General features: G+C 39.6%; 1 protein-coding gene across 2 annotated transcripts in view; it reads right to left on the bottom strand.

The window, feature by feature from the left end:
• The window catches only part of P4ha1 (prolyl 4-hydroxylase subunit alpha 1), a 56,796-nt gene that overhangs the window by 14,988 nt on the left and 23,713 nt on the right, over positions 1–18,095 (bottom strand). Inside the window, exons 5-9 of one of the 2 annotated variants that reach the window (XM_059282062.1) lie at positions 16,567–16,704; positions 11,301–11,540; positions 9,089–9,285; positions 6,649–6,825; positions 2,920–2,990 (exon numbers count right to left, since the gene is read on the bottom strand). In XM_059282062.1, coding sequence (XP_059138045.1) covers positions 2,920–2,990; positions 6,649–6,825; positions 9,089–9,285; positions 11,301–11,540; positions 16,567–16,704 — 823 coding nt within the window. Of the gene's footprint in view, positions 1–2,919; positions 2,991–3,937; positions 4,009–6,648; positions 6,826–9,088; positions 9,286–11,300; positions 11,541–16,566; positions 16,705–18,095 lie in introns of both variants that reach the window. The other variant, XM_059282061.1, reaches the window with a different exon arrangement.

Below are 18,095 nucleotides of genomic sequence, written 5' to 3' on the forward strand. Positions count from 1 at the left end.
GTGGCAAGCAGGCCACAGAAGTCTGACCACTAAGACCTGGACACAGAAATGCCAAGTGTCTGAAGAAACAGACCCAGCTAAAGTCCCTCCAGTTTATTACTGTTAGAGCACATCACCATTACTCAACCATTTACGTTATCAAATGGTTTTCTGTTTCTTTGGGTCTTCATTTCTGAAAGCCTTAAGTCATGAAAAAGTCTTAAGTCATTAAGTAACTCTGTAGACTTCTCTCTTGGTAATCTATCTTCTGTTAGAGAGGACTCAACCACGAGCATGCTAGAAAACCTGCAACTCTTCTCTCCTCTACTCTTTTTGGCACAAGAGCCAAGGAACAGTACAGAGAGACAGAAAACCAGAACATGTATGCCAATTTATGTTCATGCTTAACACATGAAGGGAATGTTACTTTGCCAAATAAATGAAAAAATAAATAAATAAAAGGAGTATGGCAATGTTGAATCTGTTCACCTAGGCAGTCTCTTTGCTTTTGCTATACCAATTATCTGATTTTGTTCAGTACTATCTAAAATACTTATTAAAATCTACATATTTCTTTGTACTGTTTCTTAACTGATAACTTTCAATATAACTTTAATAGTTTCAAATTATTTCATCCTGTTACTTTAAAAGTGTTGATAACTTCTAGGAAATGATTTTTATGTTAAATATATTTAACACACAACACCACACTGATTTGTTGCTCACTATTATTTAGCATTAGAAAAACATGAACAGGACCAGTGAGGGGTATAAATGCTGCCGAGCCCGATGTCCTCAGCTATCCTGGTTTTGTGTAACCCTGAATACCTTGGACCTCGATATGCAAACTAGGGTGGCCTCAAATTCATAGAAATCCTCCTGCCTCTGCTACCTGAGTGCATGCACCATCACAGCAGCTTACAAATTGTCCTCTGATCTCCGTATGTACACACATGCATGCACACAAACATGCACACGTACACATAAATAAAATGTAATTTATCACATTTTTAAACAATGAACACAATCCTTGGCAATCCTACACCATTCCTCCTCCCTCCACCCAGAACTTGATTCATCCCAATCTCCTAGTCAGTGGTTCTCAGAGGAGGCAGAGTAGTAGATTAGTGGGGACTTGTCCTACCACAGCACAACAAGCAACTTAACTTTCCCTGCACCCTGGTGACATTTAGTGAGTGCCAGAGATGGCGCTAACCGTGCTCAAATAGCCAACAACAAAAAATGACCTGATTCAAACTATCACCTGCCCACCATGGTGGCACTTGCCAACAGGAAGATGCTGACGAGGATGAAGCAGGATGACCACAAGTCCAATGCTAGCCTTAGGCTGGGAACATGAGAGGCCCTAGGTTCAACTTCCAGTGTGACAAATTAACAATAAAAAAGGTTTAAAGGTCAAGCATGTTAATTTGAGGAATCTTATTCTAGAGTTTTAATTTTATACCCAAAAGTTCATTTTTCACATTCTAGTTCTCGAATACAAAAATATTTATAACTGATAAAACTATAAACTTCCTGTTACATAAAAGCTAGTGTTAAAAATACTATCCTTAGCTGGGCAGTGGTAGCGTTCGCCTTTAATCAATCCCAGCACTCGGGAGGCAGAGGCAGGTGGATCTCTATGAGTTCAAGGCCAGCCTGGTCTACAGAGTGAGATCCAGGACAGGCACCAAAACTACACAGAGAAACTCTGTCTCGAAAAACCAAAAAAAGAAAAAAACCAAACTACCTTTAGGGCAGGTAAAATAACTCAGATCATGCCACAAAAGCCTGAGTTCCATCTCTGTTTTTTTTTTTTTTTAAAAAAGGTCTGTAATTCCAGCCCTCCTACGCAAAGATGGGACGAAAAGACAGGAAGACTCAATTACCTGAAGTCAGGAGCCAGTTAGTCCTGAGTCAACAGCATGGCAGATACAGCAAGAAAGACCATGGCTCAACAAGGTGGAAGGAGAGAACCAACTCACAAATTCAGAGAACATCTGACTCCTGCATGTCTACTCTGGGATGCACACACACACACACACACACACACACACACACACACACACACACAATCGATAAATCAGTTTAAAAAAAAAACCCTTTAAAACAAATTTAAAAAGCAGTAGCTTCAGACTGAGTTATTTCAACTAGTATTAGTACATATTAATCTAAGCAATTGATTAAACAATTACTATCAAATATATTTAAACGTTTATAATGAGATGGGGAGGGCTTGTATTTATCTCTATAATTGTTGCATCTGTGGAAAAATTTAACTAGGGTTAGAATCAAACAGAATTCAGTACAATGACATTTCTGTTTTCATTTTCTGATCTGAGAAACCTTTATCACATAGGCCAGTCAATGCTGTACTAACCTTACTCAGCCTTAGTTACTTGGCTGAGCTGCACCATATTCTTAAAAATTACTTCTAGGGTTGGGGATTTAGCTTAGTGGTAGAGCACTTGCCTAGCAAGCGCAAGGCCCTGGGTTCGGTCCTCAGCTCCGAATTTTTTTAAAAAAAAAAATTACTTCTAAATGTTGCTAAAAGCAAGGAATTTGAAACTGACTTGTAGTAGCTTCACTGTCCTTCCAGGCATTCCTTTCACATTCCTGGTGACTCACAGATGAACTCACAGCTGAGTCTACCTTGGGCCTTGCTCTGTGCAGAGCCTTTAAGGCGTTCTCTCAACAAGAGACACTCATGTGTCAGTGAGCACTGCCAGAGCCTCACCAGGCACTTATACTGATCGGTGATTTGGAAAACACCTGTAACTGCCTGTGTCTGCTGACTGGTCCACCATGAGAATTGAGCAGAGATATCAAAACCTTCCCCTGACATCTACATCTTAGAAACAAAACCATACTTTGTCAAACTTAGATTCTCAAGAAAGAACATTCCAAGTATGCCTCAAGTTCTCTCCACTGCTCCCTTACCTCTTAGATACTCTGTACTGTGCTGTGGTCAATTTCCCCGTCTCAGGGTCATGTACTGTAGCTCGGCTCAGCTACAAAAAGAAAAAAGAGAAAGGACAAGGGCTTACACTCCAGCAGGCCGTTGGGGCTTTGTTCACATAGGTTGGTTTTGCCAAGCCACAGGTGATTGGAAGGATTCCGATTGGTCTGCATGGTGGGTAATGGTTCGAATCAGCAAAACATTCAGGAAGGTGGCAGAAGACCAGCCACCTCTGAGTCAGGAGGAAAATGGCTGACAGAATTTGATTGTAAATGTATTTATTGTCCTTTCACTTTTTTGAACTAAAATCATTTGAGGCTGTATGGAAATGATCTGCAGCAGTGGGTTTCACAGGAACGTTCCCCAGGTCTAGAAGTTTAATGTTCTTCAAATAGAGTTTAAAAAGTATTCTACATGAGATCATCATTTTAAAACTTTAATCAAGACAAAACTGTTTTTCAGTCTCTCTGCATCATCCACATCAACAGAGATCACAAGTCGTTTGAAAGACTGAACTGCTCTTTCCACAGCCAACTTTTGGACTAGTGACTTTTTTTTTTTTTTTAAATGAAAAACTCCAGTAAGAACAGATTAGTCCACAATGACCATGACAAATTAAAGTGGACAATCACCAAAGAAGAGGGTGTGAGGCACTGTAGTCCTCTATCCCAGATTAACCCAAGGCTTCTTTGTCTTTATTTCCCACTCTCACAACAGAGGGAAACAGAAAAGGACCAGGCAATTTCCTGGGTGTTTACACCTGATCTTAAAATACAGAGTACTCAATTTCTGAGACCTGAGAGTAAACAGGTAAAAACAGAACTTCTAGTTAAAGGGAGCCTGTGAAACACAAAGCATGCATCCATGCATCACTCTTCATATGTGAAGGCGGCCACTTGAGCTGGAGACTGGAAATGACCTACTCCTATAAATGATAAGACTTCGGTAGGATGTTCAAATACTCTTTAGGAGGAAAAATATGCAGCATGTATCTCTTACCTTTTGCTAATTCTGTAATGTACCGTCTCCAAGTCTCCTGTTATTGGGTTTGAAATGGTGGCTCGCCTCAGCTGTGAAGCCAACCATCAAAATAGTTGCATTACAAGACAAAAAATAAATCACATTTACCTAACCATTCAGATCTCTCGGTTTTCTTTTTTTTTTTTTTCTTTAAACAAGAGGATGAATAGAGAAAATAACTCAATACCCTTCCAATCACCTTGTGTTGAGCCTTGAAAGCCATTTAGTTTTTTGGTGTGTTTCTTAAAAATTATTTTACTTGCTTTTGTACTACATGAATACAGGCCACACAAATAGAAAAGACTAGAAATTAAATTTCTTCAATAGTTAGAGAATGTGATAAGAAGAAAAATTCTTAAAATGTAAAGTACAATTTATAGCTGTAAGAATGGCTGATTAAACAGTGCAGGGTAGTGACACACATCTTTAATCCCAGCACTCAGGAGGCAGAGGCAGGTGGATCTCTGTGAGTTCAAGGCCAGCCTGGTCTATCTACAGAGCTAGTTCTAAGATAGGGCTACATAGAGAAAACCTGTCTGACAAAACAAAACAAAAGGCTATTTGTAATTAATCGTCTACTCTAAAACCTCCGATTGTAACTCCAGTGAGACATGTTCACAAAGGTTAATATTGTCTAAAATTTGTTTTAAGGTCATTTATCTTTTCAAGAGATGGTATGTACTCAGTAACAGATACAGTAAATCAGCCTTTCTGCAGGAGGTAGAAGAGCAGTGCAGCTAGGCTTGAAAGGAAAGATGATAGCCAAGACAACCATTTCAGACTTTTAAATGGGAGAGTGACTCCGAAATGACAAAAAATTAACCAGCTGTCACTGAATTTATTGACAAAAAAAAAATCCCAACAAAAGTATTTCCTTTGGAGACTTAGGCCTTGCATCTCAAAAGTGAATTCTTCACAAATACTCTACCAAGGAATAATGGTAAACTGGGTCTCACTACAAATAAAGGACTGAATTAGGAATTCAAGAGAATGAGGAAATATGGAGTCATATTAAGAGGCATTCTGCCTGGCAGCTGATTTTCGAGAATGTCCCTGGACAGCACCCATACGCAGCACATCAAACCTTTGCACCTACAGTGCCATCTTTTTTTTCTTTCTTTTTTTGATAAAACCAAAAAGTGTACGTTTGGAAAAATAATAAAACTTTAAAAATTTCAAGTTTATATGGGCAGCACAAATTGGACTTGTGGTTTTTTCTGTTTTTCTTTTTTTGGGGAGGCCTCAAGGGTGGGGGGCATCTGGGAAGACTGGGTGCATGATGTGACGTTCCCAAATAATCAATAAAAATATTATGTTTAAAAAATTTAGAAAAAATAAAAAAATTTCAAGTTTATCTAAATACATATACACACAGCCAGGAAGCCCACCAGCCAAATCAGCTGCCACCAGCTTTTAGAAGTAAAGACTTGAGTGTACCATAACCATTGCACTCATTCACATGCTCTCTTTGGCTGCTTTTACACCAGATAGCAGAGCGGAGTACTTAGGACAGAGACCACACAGCTGACAAAGTCCAAAAAACACTTACTACCTTGACTTTTATAGAAACGTGTCAACCCTACATACTACAAAAGAAATAATAATCAGAATTTATTTAATAACTCTACAAAAGCTTGCATTTTATTATTAATCAAATGTGCTGTCTTAAAGAACAAAATGACTGGGAAGGGCAAGGACAGAGAGATAGCCTCCATGTTCTCACAGAAAGACAAGCTTCTATGACCAACACTACACCTGTAGAGTTAGGTGTAACTCACGTTCGACTGCTCTTATTAAGATAGATAGATTAAGGGGGCTGGAGAGATGGCCCAGCAGTTCTTCAGAGCACTCTGTTGCTCTTGCAGAGGACTGAGGTTCGATTCCCTGCACCCACGTGGCAGAACACAACCATCTGTAACTCCAGTTCCAGAGGATCTGACACCCTCCAGCCTCTGTAGAGGCACAGCATGCACATGGTACATGGACACACAACCAGCCATGTGTAACTCCAGTTCCCGAGGATCTGACACCCTCCAGCCTCTGTAGAGGCACAGCATGCACATGGTACATGGACACACAACCAACCATGTGTAACTCCAGTTCCCGAGGCTCTGACACCCTCCAGCCTCTGTAGAGGCACAGCATGCACATGGTACATGGACACACAACCATGTGTATCTCCAGTTCCCGAGGCTCTGACACCCCCCAGCCTCTGCAGAGGCACAGCATGCACATGGTACATGGTCACACATGCAAACAAAACACCCATATACATAAAAGGCAATTTTAAAAAATGATACAAACTAAAATTAGGAAACTATAATACTATTTTAAAATTAGCAAGATTCCTATAAAAATATACTATGTATGAAAAGTTTGACTTCGGTACTGAAGGCTACAAAATATGTACAAAGGTCTTCCGGTAAGACAGCAAACACACTTCTCAAGTATGAAGAGAAATCTATGGTTTTCAGTACTTACTGTTTAAAGCCCAGCCATAGGATGTGTTAGTCGTGCTGATAACAAACTGAGACAACTAGTATAAACTGTAACTTGACACCATTATGTTGGGGCAATAACACTTAAGACCATCTGAAGTTATGGCCACCTTAGTTATCCTTCCTGTCACCACGCAAAGAAAAGATTATCTTTCACAAACATTCAGTCAACTGAGAAGAAAAAAAAGTTACCCTTGGTTTTGCTAAGTCTTTGACAATTTCAATTTCTGCATCAGAAATAATATCGTGGAAACGAATAATTCGAGGTTTGTCCCACTCATCCTCTTGTTTGGCTGGAGCCAGAATAAACTTAGGGTTCCGGTTTCCATCATGGTAGCGGCAGAACAGCTTTTTTTGTCTCCGAGGAGTCTAAATAGAAAGAAAACAAAAAATATATTAGAATAATACCTTACTGTCTATTCCTCTATGGGTTAGAAACAGTAATTATGTTTGCACACACATACACAGATGATCTCTGGAACAGCACACAAAGCAGCAGTATCCTGCAAATGTTTTGCATCAACCAAACATTTAGGATCTTTAAAATGTTATTAATGATTCGTAGGGTTTGTGGGTGCAGCTTGGTGGCATATGAAAAGCACTGGGTTCAATCCCTAGTACTGAAAAAAATAAAAGATTATTTTCTGGAGAAGAGGGAGGCTATGAATAAAAAAAAAAGATAATGTTTCTTATTTCCTTCATTCTCTTACCAAATAAATTTTAGGTATCATAAAAATCAAGTAACATTTAAATGCTTATTTAAAAGGAAAAAAAAAAAAGTATGTCCAGCATTGCTCCAAAATCCAAAGTAACCAGAAAAATGCAGTTTCAAGAAGGGGGAAAAACACAAAATAACTAAACTAAAATATTCATAATTATTTCACAGTTAAAAGCTTGTGGTAAAAATAGCAGTTATGATAATATTGTGTGTGTGTAATTTTTAACATGTATATGTGTGTGTGTGTGCATGTGAGTGCAGTGCTCATAAAAGTCAGAAGAGTGTGTTGGTCAACTCTCCTGGAGTTATAGGTGGTTCTGAGTCACCTGACATGGGTATTGGGACCACACTCAAGTCCCTGGAAGAGCAGCAAGCACTCATAGCCACAAAAATCTCTTCAGCCCCAGTAATAGTATATTTTTAACAGCAAAAGTGAAAATGAGTACTTAAAGTAAATTCTTAAAGAAACCAGGCACTTGTATTATTGAGAATGAGAACAGACAACAAAGCAAATAAATGTCTCCTTCAATCATCTATGCACATACAGTAATGAAATAAGCTATTGTTTTGTTTTAAAGGCAAGGTCCCTCATACTCCAGGCTGACTTCAAACTCAAAAACCATTGGCCTCAGCCTCTTGGATGTTTGAGTGATGGTTTTACACCCATGTGCCACCATGATAAGTTTTTGGATTCTTATCTTAAACATATATGTCACATATGACATTTAACTGTTAGAAAACAAATAATAATTTGTTTTTCTCCATGTACTTCAAGAGTCAAATCCAAGGCTTTACATCCAATCAATCTTTTATAGTGATGAATTTAACAATTTGAAAAAGGGATGCTTCTCTATGGGCAAAGCTGACATTCATGAGGCATACTAACAAATGTAAATTAGCAAGAGTCTATATGGATTCATAATTCCCCTTTGGTGGCTTACTCAGAAGTTATTAAGGACTGGGCATGTAGTTCAGTTGGCAGAGTGCTTACCTAGCATGCACAAAGCCCTTCCAAGTTGAATCCCTAGCAATGTATTAACTGGGTGTGGGCATAAATGCAGAAGGACCAGGTCAAAATTCCATAGTGAGTAAGACACAGAGTTACAAGCCAATAGTCTGTGATGTAGAAGATCCTGTTTCTAAAACAAGTTCAGACGGTTCACCATGGAAATTTGAAAACTAACTAGACATTTGATATTATTATGTAACTTCTATAAATCTGTAAAGATATGCTAATGGCCTCTTGTGAGTTTGAGTTCTTAATGCCTTTAAAAGGAGGAAAGATTAATTTAGGCTCATGGGCTCATAGATTTTAGTCCATAATCCATACCACTCACTGCATCCTGGAGAGAGTATGTGGTGCTTACCCCACAACCTCTGGCATTTTATCAGCGATACAAAGGTGCCTAACACACACACACTCACTAGTATTAGAAATGAAATGAACAAAACAGCTTCAGGAATCTAACAAAGTCTTCCTATTCTTGCCTTGCGCATTAGCTCCCAAAGCAAAAGTAAAAAGTTGTTGCTAGGGATCTGTGAACCTGTCCATAATGATGCAATGTACACATCTGTGGTTAGCGATTAGACTGTTAGCACTCTTCAATGCCAAAATAGGAAGCCTAACTTTACTTTCTTAGTAGAGATAGAGAATGTAAACATTTTTCAAGCGTTTACACTTAGAAATACTTACTCTAAAAACTCACTAACAATGTATGTCTGCACCACGAAGGTTCCATAATCAATTCATTTGGGGAAATAATGTGTAACGTATGCAGAGTGATACATGTTCATCCACAGTAAGGTAATACAGCACACTATTTTGTGCAGTCATTCTGATTTTTATCACATCTCTAGCACTATGTACAAGCACATACATATTCACACACACACAATTGACTTTTTCCACTTTACCATTTTGATACCCTCCCCACGGCACAGCATTTCGTACTTCTGTCTCTCTGGCAGGTAATCCACAACAATCCCTTTTTTCCTTGGTGTAGTTTTCTGATCAGATTGGTCATCTGAAGCAGACTTATTGGTATCTTTTTCTTTAGTCATAATGTACTCAAAATATCTTAAGTTACCATTAGCTCTCTGATGTTCAGGATCTATTAGAGAGAGATAGAGTATACATGGTCAAGATTCCAGTTGTCCAATCATCAGAAAACAGTAACATAAACACAGGGATCTAAAGTTTATCTTCTTAACTAAGATGCTTTGAGAAAGAAGGCACTAATATAAGTTGCCAAAACAAGATGTAAACTAGTCAATCAGGACAGAGCCGCCCTGTACAGAAACAGCTCTGGCGACAGAACAGTCTCGTGTCTTTAGGTAGCAATTCTTTGAGAACTGCTCAATCTCAATCTACTTTGAGAACTTTACTGATCAGCCCCAAACAATGTTCAATTTGATGTCAAATGACACTTAGAGTCTTACTCAGCTGGGCACAGTGGGCACACCTTTAATCCCAGCACTTAGGAGGCAGAGGCAGGATCTCGAGTTCAAGGCCAGCCTGGTCTACAGAGCAAGTTCTAGGACAGCCAGGCTACACGGAGAAACCCTGTCACAGGGGGAAAAAAAACAAAACAGTCTTTCTCATCCATGTATTTTAAGTAAGGAAAAGATCATTTTGTGGCTACAAAGTAATCACTATAGTAAAGACAAAGTAGACCCACTTCTAACTAATATTCACCACAGACAAATGCAGACCAGTTTACATCTGAGGGCTGAGGAGACTTCAGCTCTAAATTTCTAAGTAAGAAGGAAACTGAAGAGATATAATTTTCAAACATGCCAAAATTCACTAACTGCCCCAGAAATTGCTAGTGATAATTTTTAGCTACTTTCTATTCAGGAAAAACCAATCCAAACAACCACAGAGACAGAAATAAAAAAGAACAGGAAGTAGATGCATCACTTGTGGCATTAATCAAAGCATTCAGTTTGTAAAGTATTTTAGTTCTTCTGAAACAGATCACAATGTACGTGATGGTATACAATGAGAGAAAAGTAAATGTGTGGAGAGAGGGAATATATACTACAGTGAAAAAAAGTTGATTCTCTTTCTCTATTAATACATTTTCTACATGGAATACAAAGTATAATTTAAATCATGAGAAAAACATACCAAAAGAAAAACCAATGTTATTTGACCTAATATCTTGATTTAGTCATTAAGTAAAAAATAAACCAATTATCATAAAGTTCACTTTCAGTTCATCAATCTTTTGGAGCAGGCTCACTTTTCCAACATCATCTTAATCATAAAATAATTTATTAAATGTTCTCTCTTCATATTGTATCAAAGGATGCCTGAACTGATTATTTTGTATATTCTGAGACTCCGTTTCCAAAGACTGCGGCATTTCATTGGGTAGAAATCAAGGAATCTGGGCGGCTAGAGCAACAGCTCAGGGTTCAGAGCACGGCTGCTTAAAGGGCCAGGGTTCGGTTCCCAGCACCCACGTGCTTTCAAGGGACGTGACACCCTTTTCGGGGCTTAGTGATCACTACACACATGCAGGTGAATACTCATACACACAAAATAAGTCATTTTTTAAAATTCTCATATCATTTTTCTAACATCTGAATATGAAATGCAAAAAAGAATATTCTTCAAAGGAAAGTGGTTAGCAATTACTATGGCCACATGGCAGGTAAGTAAACATTTTCAACTGAGTTCTTCATCTAGGTTTGACCTATTTCTTTATTTACTCAAAAAAAAATTTTTTTTTTTCTGACACAAGGTCCTACTGTGTAGGCCTGGCTGTCCTGGAACTCAGTATATACACCAGGCTGGCCTTAATCTCACAGAGATTCACCTGCCTCTGTCTCCCAAGTGCTTGAGATTCAAGGAGTGCACCACCATGGCCTGGCTGTTCCAGTTTTTAAATTCCCAGAGGAAATGGCAGAGGAACAGAGCAACTGCTGTGTTACTATCAGGTGATTAACTCAGTTCCGGCTTACTCTGAGAATAAGTAGTGAGAAGATAAAAGTATGTCTGGTGGAGCAAGACTTCTGATGAAAAACACATGGCTGGCGGTGTGGTTGGAGAGACAAGTCAACAGATTCGCAGAAAGATCGCCCCACCCCCGTAATAATGTAAATAGGCCAGATAACATACCTAGTTCAAGAAGCTTCTTCGTGAGCAAAAGTGCCTTATCCAGGTCTCCCTGCTGGTACACGGCATAGCTCAAATAATCTAGAACAGAGACTTTATCCACGGCAGAAACCTCGCCTTCCTCCAACTGCATTAGCGCTTGTTCCATCCACAACTCTGTGTGGTAGTAATCTGCTTCTGTATAGGCCACTTTGCCCAACTCAAAGCAGTCCTCAGCTGTTAGGAAAGACTTGTGTTGCACTCCTATGGAGAGAAAACACAGAGCATTGGCCATCTTCACATTGTTCAATACTTACTTAGGGTCACACAAACTCTCCAAGTGCTGCTTCACCTTGATTTGACCTTCTTAATCATCAGTGGTAAGAAAAGCAAAACTCTGCTGAATGTGCTAGCACACGCCACCGTTAATCCCAGCACTCAGGGGGTAAAGGCAGGCAGTGAATTCTCTGTGAGTTCAAGGCCAGCCTAGTCTATTTAGCAAGTTCCAGGACTGTCAGAGCTACACAGAGAGACCCTGCCTCAAAATCAATCAATCAATCCAAAGACTGGCCTAATTTACAAACAAACAAGAGCACAGCACAGCGAGGATGACACAGCTGGTTCGGGGATGTGCCTCAAGAGCCTAAGGCCAGCCGGGCGGCGGTGGTGCCCGCCTTTAATTCCAGCACTTGGGAACCAGAGGCAGGCGGATCTCTGTGAGTTCGAGGCCAGCCTGGTCTACAGAGTGAGTTCTAGGACAGCCAGGGCTACACAAAGAAACCCTGTCTTGAAAAACCAAAAAAAAAAAAAAAACAAAAAAACAAAAAAAACAAAACCAACAACAACAACAAAAAAAAACCTACGAGCTGGCTCAGCAGGTAAAGGGACTGGCTTCCAAGCCTGAAGACCTAACTTCATCCCTAAAACTCACAGTGGAAGGAGAGAACTGACTCCACAAGTTGTCCTCTGACTTCCACACGCATGCCATCGCGCTCATATGGCATATACACAAAGTAAGTAAATGTAAAAAAAATGAAAAAGAACCCAAGATTTAGATGAAATCATGTAGCATCTATGTTACATTATAATTATTATTACTACCTTAACATCTGTGTACAGGTCACGGTGTGGGCAAATGTTTTCATTTATGAAGCATTTATGAAGCAGATGAAGTTACCAAAATGAACATCCATCAAGATGAAGTACGCTATTATACAGCACAGCAGGAATCACACTGTCTCAGAAGCAACAACAAAAACGGGATATCTATCTTATCCTTAAGGGACCATCTGGGCAAGAGATGAACAGAGAGAAAAGCAAACCGCTGACTAGTTCACTTTGTAAAACCAGTCCTCAGTGTCTGCTGTACCTCTTCCTTTTGGTCTCTACTTTGAGTTATGTGGACCTTCTCTCTCCGTTTTTAGTTAATCTGGTTAAGGGTTTACCAATCTTACTGATCTTCTCTTTGTTTCACTGATTCTTTGTATTGTTGCTGTTGTTTCTATTTACTGATTTCAGCCGAGTTTGATCATCCTTACCGTCTACTCCTTTTAGGTGTTATTTCCTCCTTTGGGCATCTACCCAAGGGGCTCTACATCAAGAGACACTTGCTCAACCATGTTCATTGCTGCTCTCTCCTATTATTAAAACAGCCAAAAATTGGAGACAGATGTCCATCAACAGATGTGGTGACGTTTTATCTGTGTACCCCAATAAAGTTTATCTGAGGATCAGAGGGAAAAGCCAGCCACTATAGTAAACATAGAGGTCAGGCAATGGTAGCACACGATTTTAATCCTATCATTCAGAAGGCAGAGATCCGTCTGGATCTGTGAGTTCAAGGCCACACTGGGAATAGAGCCAGTCTGGTAGAACATACCTTTAATCCCAGCATTAACCATAAAGGTCTGGAGGTCTGTACAGACAGACAGGAAGTGACAGAGCTGGGCAGGAAGAGGAAGTGATGTAGTCAGGCAGAGAAAGGAAATGAGATGGCAGAACAGAAAGGCATATAGGCCTGAGTATTCCGGAAATGGGCCTCTTTGGACACTGAGGTGTCAGTGAGGTGAGGTTGTCTGTGGCTTGTCCTATTCCTCTGATCTCCGAGTTTTTCACCCCAATATCTGGCCCCAGGTTTTTATTAATAAGACCATTTAATAATTCGTCTACAAACAGATGACTGGATAAAAGAAAATGTAGTACACTACTCAGTTGTTTAAAAAAAAACAAAAACAAAAACATAGCTAAATGGATGGAACTAGAAAACCATCAACCTGAGGGAGGTGACCCAGACTCAAGAAGACAAATGCGGTATGTGTCTGATTATATGTGCGTATTAGCTGTTAAATCAGTATACCCAGAGGTCAGGGATAGAATAAGGGACTAGTGGGGAGGAAAGGATCTCCCTAGGAAGGAGAAAAGGAATAGTATTGGAGAACCAGGGAGGGTGGGGGTGGGGCAAAGACAACTGGGATGGGAGAATCAAACAGGGAAGGGATTAAGGGAGGGAATACACTTGTCTTGTCCCACTTTTTTTTTCTTTTCTTTTTTTAGAAACCTGTTTGTATTCTAATGGGAGAGAGAAAGAAAAGAAAGAGTGTGGATTTGGGTGGGTGGGGAAGTAAGAAGGATCCTGGAGAAGCTGGGAGAGAGGAAACTAATCAGAATATACTATATTGAAAAAACTACTTTCAATAAAAAATAAAATGACAAAATATTCCTGTTAAATTTATACATTACCCCGTTGAGGGAGTGAACCCACCTTTAGTGGGCAGGTCCTCCTATTTCAGTCTAGTATTAAAGACAATCCCCCACAGGCAAGTCCAGAGGCCCATCTCTTCCCAAGGCATTCTACTTTGGTCAAATTGACAATTAATACTAACCAACAAACTGACAAAAGAAACAACTTTGCTATACATCCCTGTGTAGTCGGGTACTTGTTAATGTACCCAGGCTGGCCTCAAATCCATGGCGGTGAAGTCTCAATAGCTGGAACTGGCAGAGACACATAGCAGATAACAAATCCTACTTCTTACTAGTTCAGTGTGATAGCATTCCAGACACCAAAGAGTCATATGAAGATTTGACCCTCACTGCTGTGCAGCTGGTACATGTCTGAAATGAGCTCACGATCCAGCAAGTCTAGTGTTTGGGGCCACAAGGCACAACGGGAGAGTATGGACATGAACACATGCAGACCACACAATAACAGTCTGTAAGTGACAATATGTGGCAGTGTTGGATGACAAGCATGATGATAAAGGGCAGAAGATCTTCAGCTGTTCTGCTTTGGCAAGGTGATTATGACTTAGCTATTATCTATTCACAATTATTACAGAAGACTGTATGGGAACTGGGTGCTTCAAACAAGAAAGTGAAAAAAAAATCAACACAGCACCTGAACATGAGAATATTCCATGATAGGCATGAAGGAAACAAGAGCAGATAGGCAAGAAAATGGAGAAATAATACAAGGCCTCTATGGGGTGATGTTCACTTCTCTCTTTAGGCTCATGTCTCACTACTCTCACAAACCAAATCCCATTCCTGATTCATGCAAGCTTCCAGTGGAACTGTGTGGTAAGCCACACAAAGTACTTGTTAGCCAGTGTGGTGGCGCACACCATTAATCCCAGCACTGAGGAGGCAGAGGCAGGCGGATCTCTGTGAGTTCGAGATCAGCCTGGTCTACAGAGTGAGTTCCAGAACAGCCAGGGCTACACAAAGAGAAACCCTGTCTGGAAAAAACAAAAAACAACACCTGCCCTCCCCTCTGGGGAAAGAGAGAGAGAGAGAGAGAGAGAGAGAAAGCATCTTCATCAATAACCATCTTTCTGTCTTGTTTTGTTACTGAGAAAACTCACTTCAGTCTGACCACGGAGCAACCTATTTTTTATTTCTCCAGCGATAGTGCAAGAGGACAATGAGCCATGAACTCACAGAGAAAGTGACAGAAGCAAATTATCACAAAATCAGATGTAACTCAAAGTTTTTCACCAAAACAGTTGTATACTATAGTAGGTTCCTTCATACTACAGCACTTTTTTTTAATTAAAAAAATTATGTGTATGTGTATTTTGCCTGCATGTATGTTTATGTACCACATATATGCATAGTGCCCATGGAAGGCAGAAAAAGGCATCTGATCCCTTGGATGTGGAATTACAGATGGTTATAAGCTGTCTTGTGTGTACTAGAAACTTAACCTAAGTCCTCTGGAAGAACAGCCAATGTTCTTAACCACTGGACCACCTCTTCAGCCCCATACTACAGAATATTTTAATATGTGTCCATATTTAGAACATCTTAGCTTCTAGTTAATGAACATAAAAAATTTTTTTAAAGATTTATTTATTTATTATGTATACAGTATTCTGTCTGCATGTATGCCTGTAAACCAGAAAAGGGGCACCAGATCTCATTACGGATGGTTGTGAGCCACCATGTGGTTGCTGGGAATTGAACTCAGGACCTCTGGAAGAACAGCCAGTTCTCTTAACCACTGAACCATCTTTCTAGCCCAAACATAAAAAATTTTGATGATTAATCATCTTATAATTTTATCTACAAAGCATTTAAGTAATATCAGATGTTCTAAAGGAAAAACTGGAAAAATGACTTTTCTTATATACTGGAATTCCTTCCTTAGGTTGTTGTTTTCACAGCATCAAACTAAAAGCATTACCCCCTGCCATCAACTCCTAGAGAAAGGGAGAGTTTTCTTTTGTTCTCAAAGAATAGAAAGTAGGACTACTGCAATGGCCCATCAGGTGGATCACCAGATCCCTCCCTCCCACGGAAGGAAAGAAGCAACACCCAGGCTGTTCTCTGACTTCTAAATGTGCCGTGGCACGTGCAAGCACCCACATACTCTCATATCCTTGCAAATACCAACAACCAATAACTTTATTCATAAGAAAAAAAGAAAAAAACAAAACAAAACAGGTGTTGGTGGTCCAAGCCTTTAATCTCAGCACTCAGGAGGCAGAGAAAAGGCAGAGCTCTGAGTTCCAAGCCTGCCAGGACTAAAGAGATCCTACTCAAAAAATAAATAAATAAAATAAAATAAGCTACATTTGAAAATTTTAAGATAGAAAGCCAGGTGTAGTAGTATCTGCTTGAAATCCCAGAGGCTGAAACAGGAGGACTGCCATGAGCTTGCGCTAGAGACCAGCCTGAACTGCAGGAGACTCCGTCACAAACTTTAAGATATAAATTACTCACATTCTCCTAATGGGCTGAAGACAGCAGCTGGGTGACAAACACTGATGGAGGGGAAGAATTCTCTTACCTGGAAGATTGCCCTTTGAGATGGTGTCTGTGTCCAGATTATAGGTGTCTTGGAGACGAAACAGAGCTTTAGCGGCCCCAACCTGATCTTCATCATTAGGGAAGTACTGCCTCTGAATGGTCAGGTTAGAGATAAAGCCTTGAAATAGAAAAAACAGTGGGGAAGGCTAGGCTGTTAATATTCATTGACTTTTAATAGAAATGCACTGACTTTTAAGAGTATAAAAAAAAAACCTTACAATTTTTCTACCTTAACATGAAATTTCCACATGTTCACCAAGAAGAGAAACACACTGACATTGATGGAACAGACCATTAACTTCAATTCCTAGTCCCATTAAAATGTAAGCAATCTGAGGTCACTTCAGAATTACATTTGTATTAGTCATTGTTACACAACACAACAAGGAAAAAGGAAACAACCCAGAGTCCAGGGATGGTAGCACATGCCTCTAAATCAAGAACTCCTACAACAAGAGGATGACAAGTGTTTGGGCCAGCCTGGGATACATAATAAGACTGTCTCAAAATGCCCAAACAAGCCAGGCATGCTAGCCAGTACATGCCCTTAATTCCAGCATGTGGAGGCAGAGGCAGGCAAAGTCTGCGCGTTGCAGACCAGCTAGTACTACACAGTTAGACCCTGTCTAAAAAAATACACAGAAGGTCGGGCGGTGGTGGCACACGCCTTTAATCCTAGCACTCGGGAGGTAGAGGCAGGCAGATCTCTGTGAGTTTGAGGCTAGCCTGGTCTACAAAGCAAGTTCCAGGAAAGGTGCAAAGCTACACAGAGAAACCCTGTCTCCAAAAAACAAAAAACAAAAAAAACAAAAAAAAAAAAGAAAAGAAAAGAAAAGAAAGAGAAAACTCACCAAAGAGCCATACAGAAAATACAAAGTTGGTGATGTAAAATACCTGTCTAAAATGCACAAAGCCCCAGGTTCCATCCTCAGGACCCTTTTCCTGACAGACATAAACACTATAGGATTTATATAAAATATATTAAAATCAAACTAACAAGTGAGTTACCTGATAACTATATAGCCCCTAAAGAGAATGGATTATAAACACTCCTTTAAAAAAATAAACAAAATCAAAATGTGATTCAAAATTTTAATAACACTAATTGTCACCATTGGAAATAGTTTCATTAATTTACTATCGACTATATGTATTTTGATCACTAAACAAACATCATATATTTTTTAATGGTAATGTACAACTGAATATTTAGCTGGAAGACTAGCATTTATATCAATACTTTCTTTTCTTTTATTTTATTTTGGTTTTTCGAGACAGGGTTTCTCTGTTTAGTTTTGGTGCCTGTCCTGGAACTCACTCTGCAGACCAGGCTGGTCTCGAACTCAGAGATCCGCCTGCCTCTGCCTCCCAAGTGCTGGGATTAAAGGCGTGCGCCATTGCCGCCCAGCCTCAATATTTTCTATTTTAAAACCAACTTTTTCACGTGAAATTTCATAAGCAAGTTTTACAGAAGAATATGATTTTTTTTCTTTTTGTTTTTTTCAAGAC

The sequence above is a fragment of the Peromyscus eremicus genome, chromosome 16_21 (genome assembly GCF_949786415.1).
Source record: "Peromyscus eremicus chromosome 16_21, PerEre_H2_v1, whole genome shotgun sequence".
NCBI classification, from domain to species: domain Eukaryota; kingdom Metazoa; phylum Chordata; class Mammalia; order Rodentia; family Cricetidae; genus Peromyscus; species Peromyscus eremicus.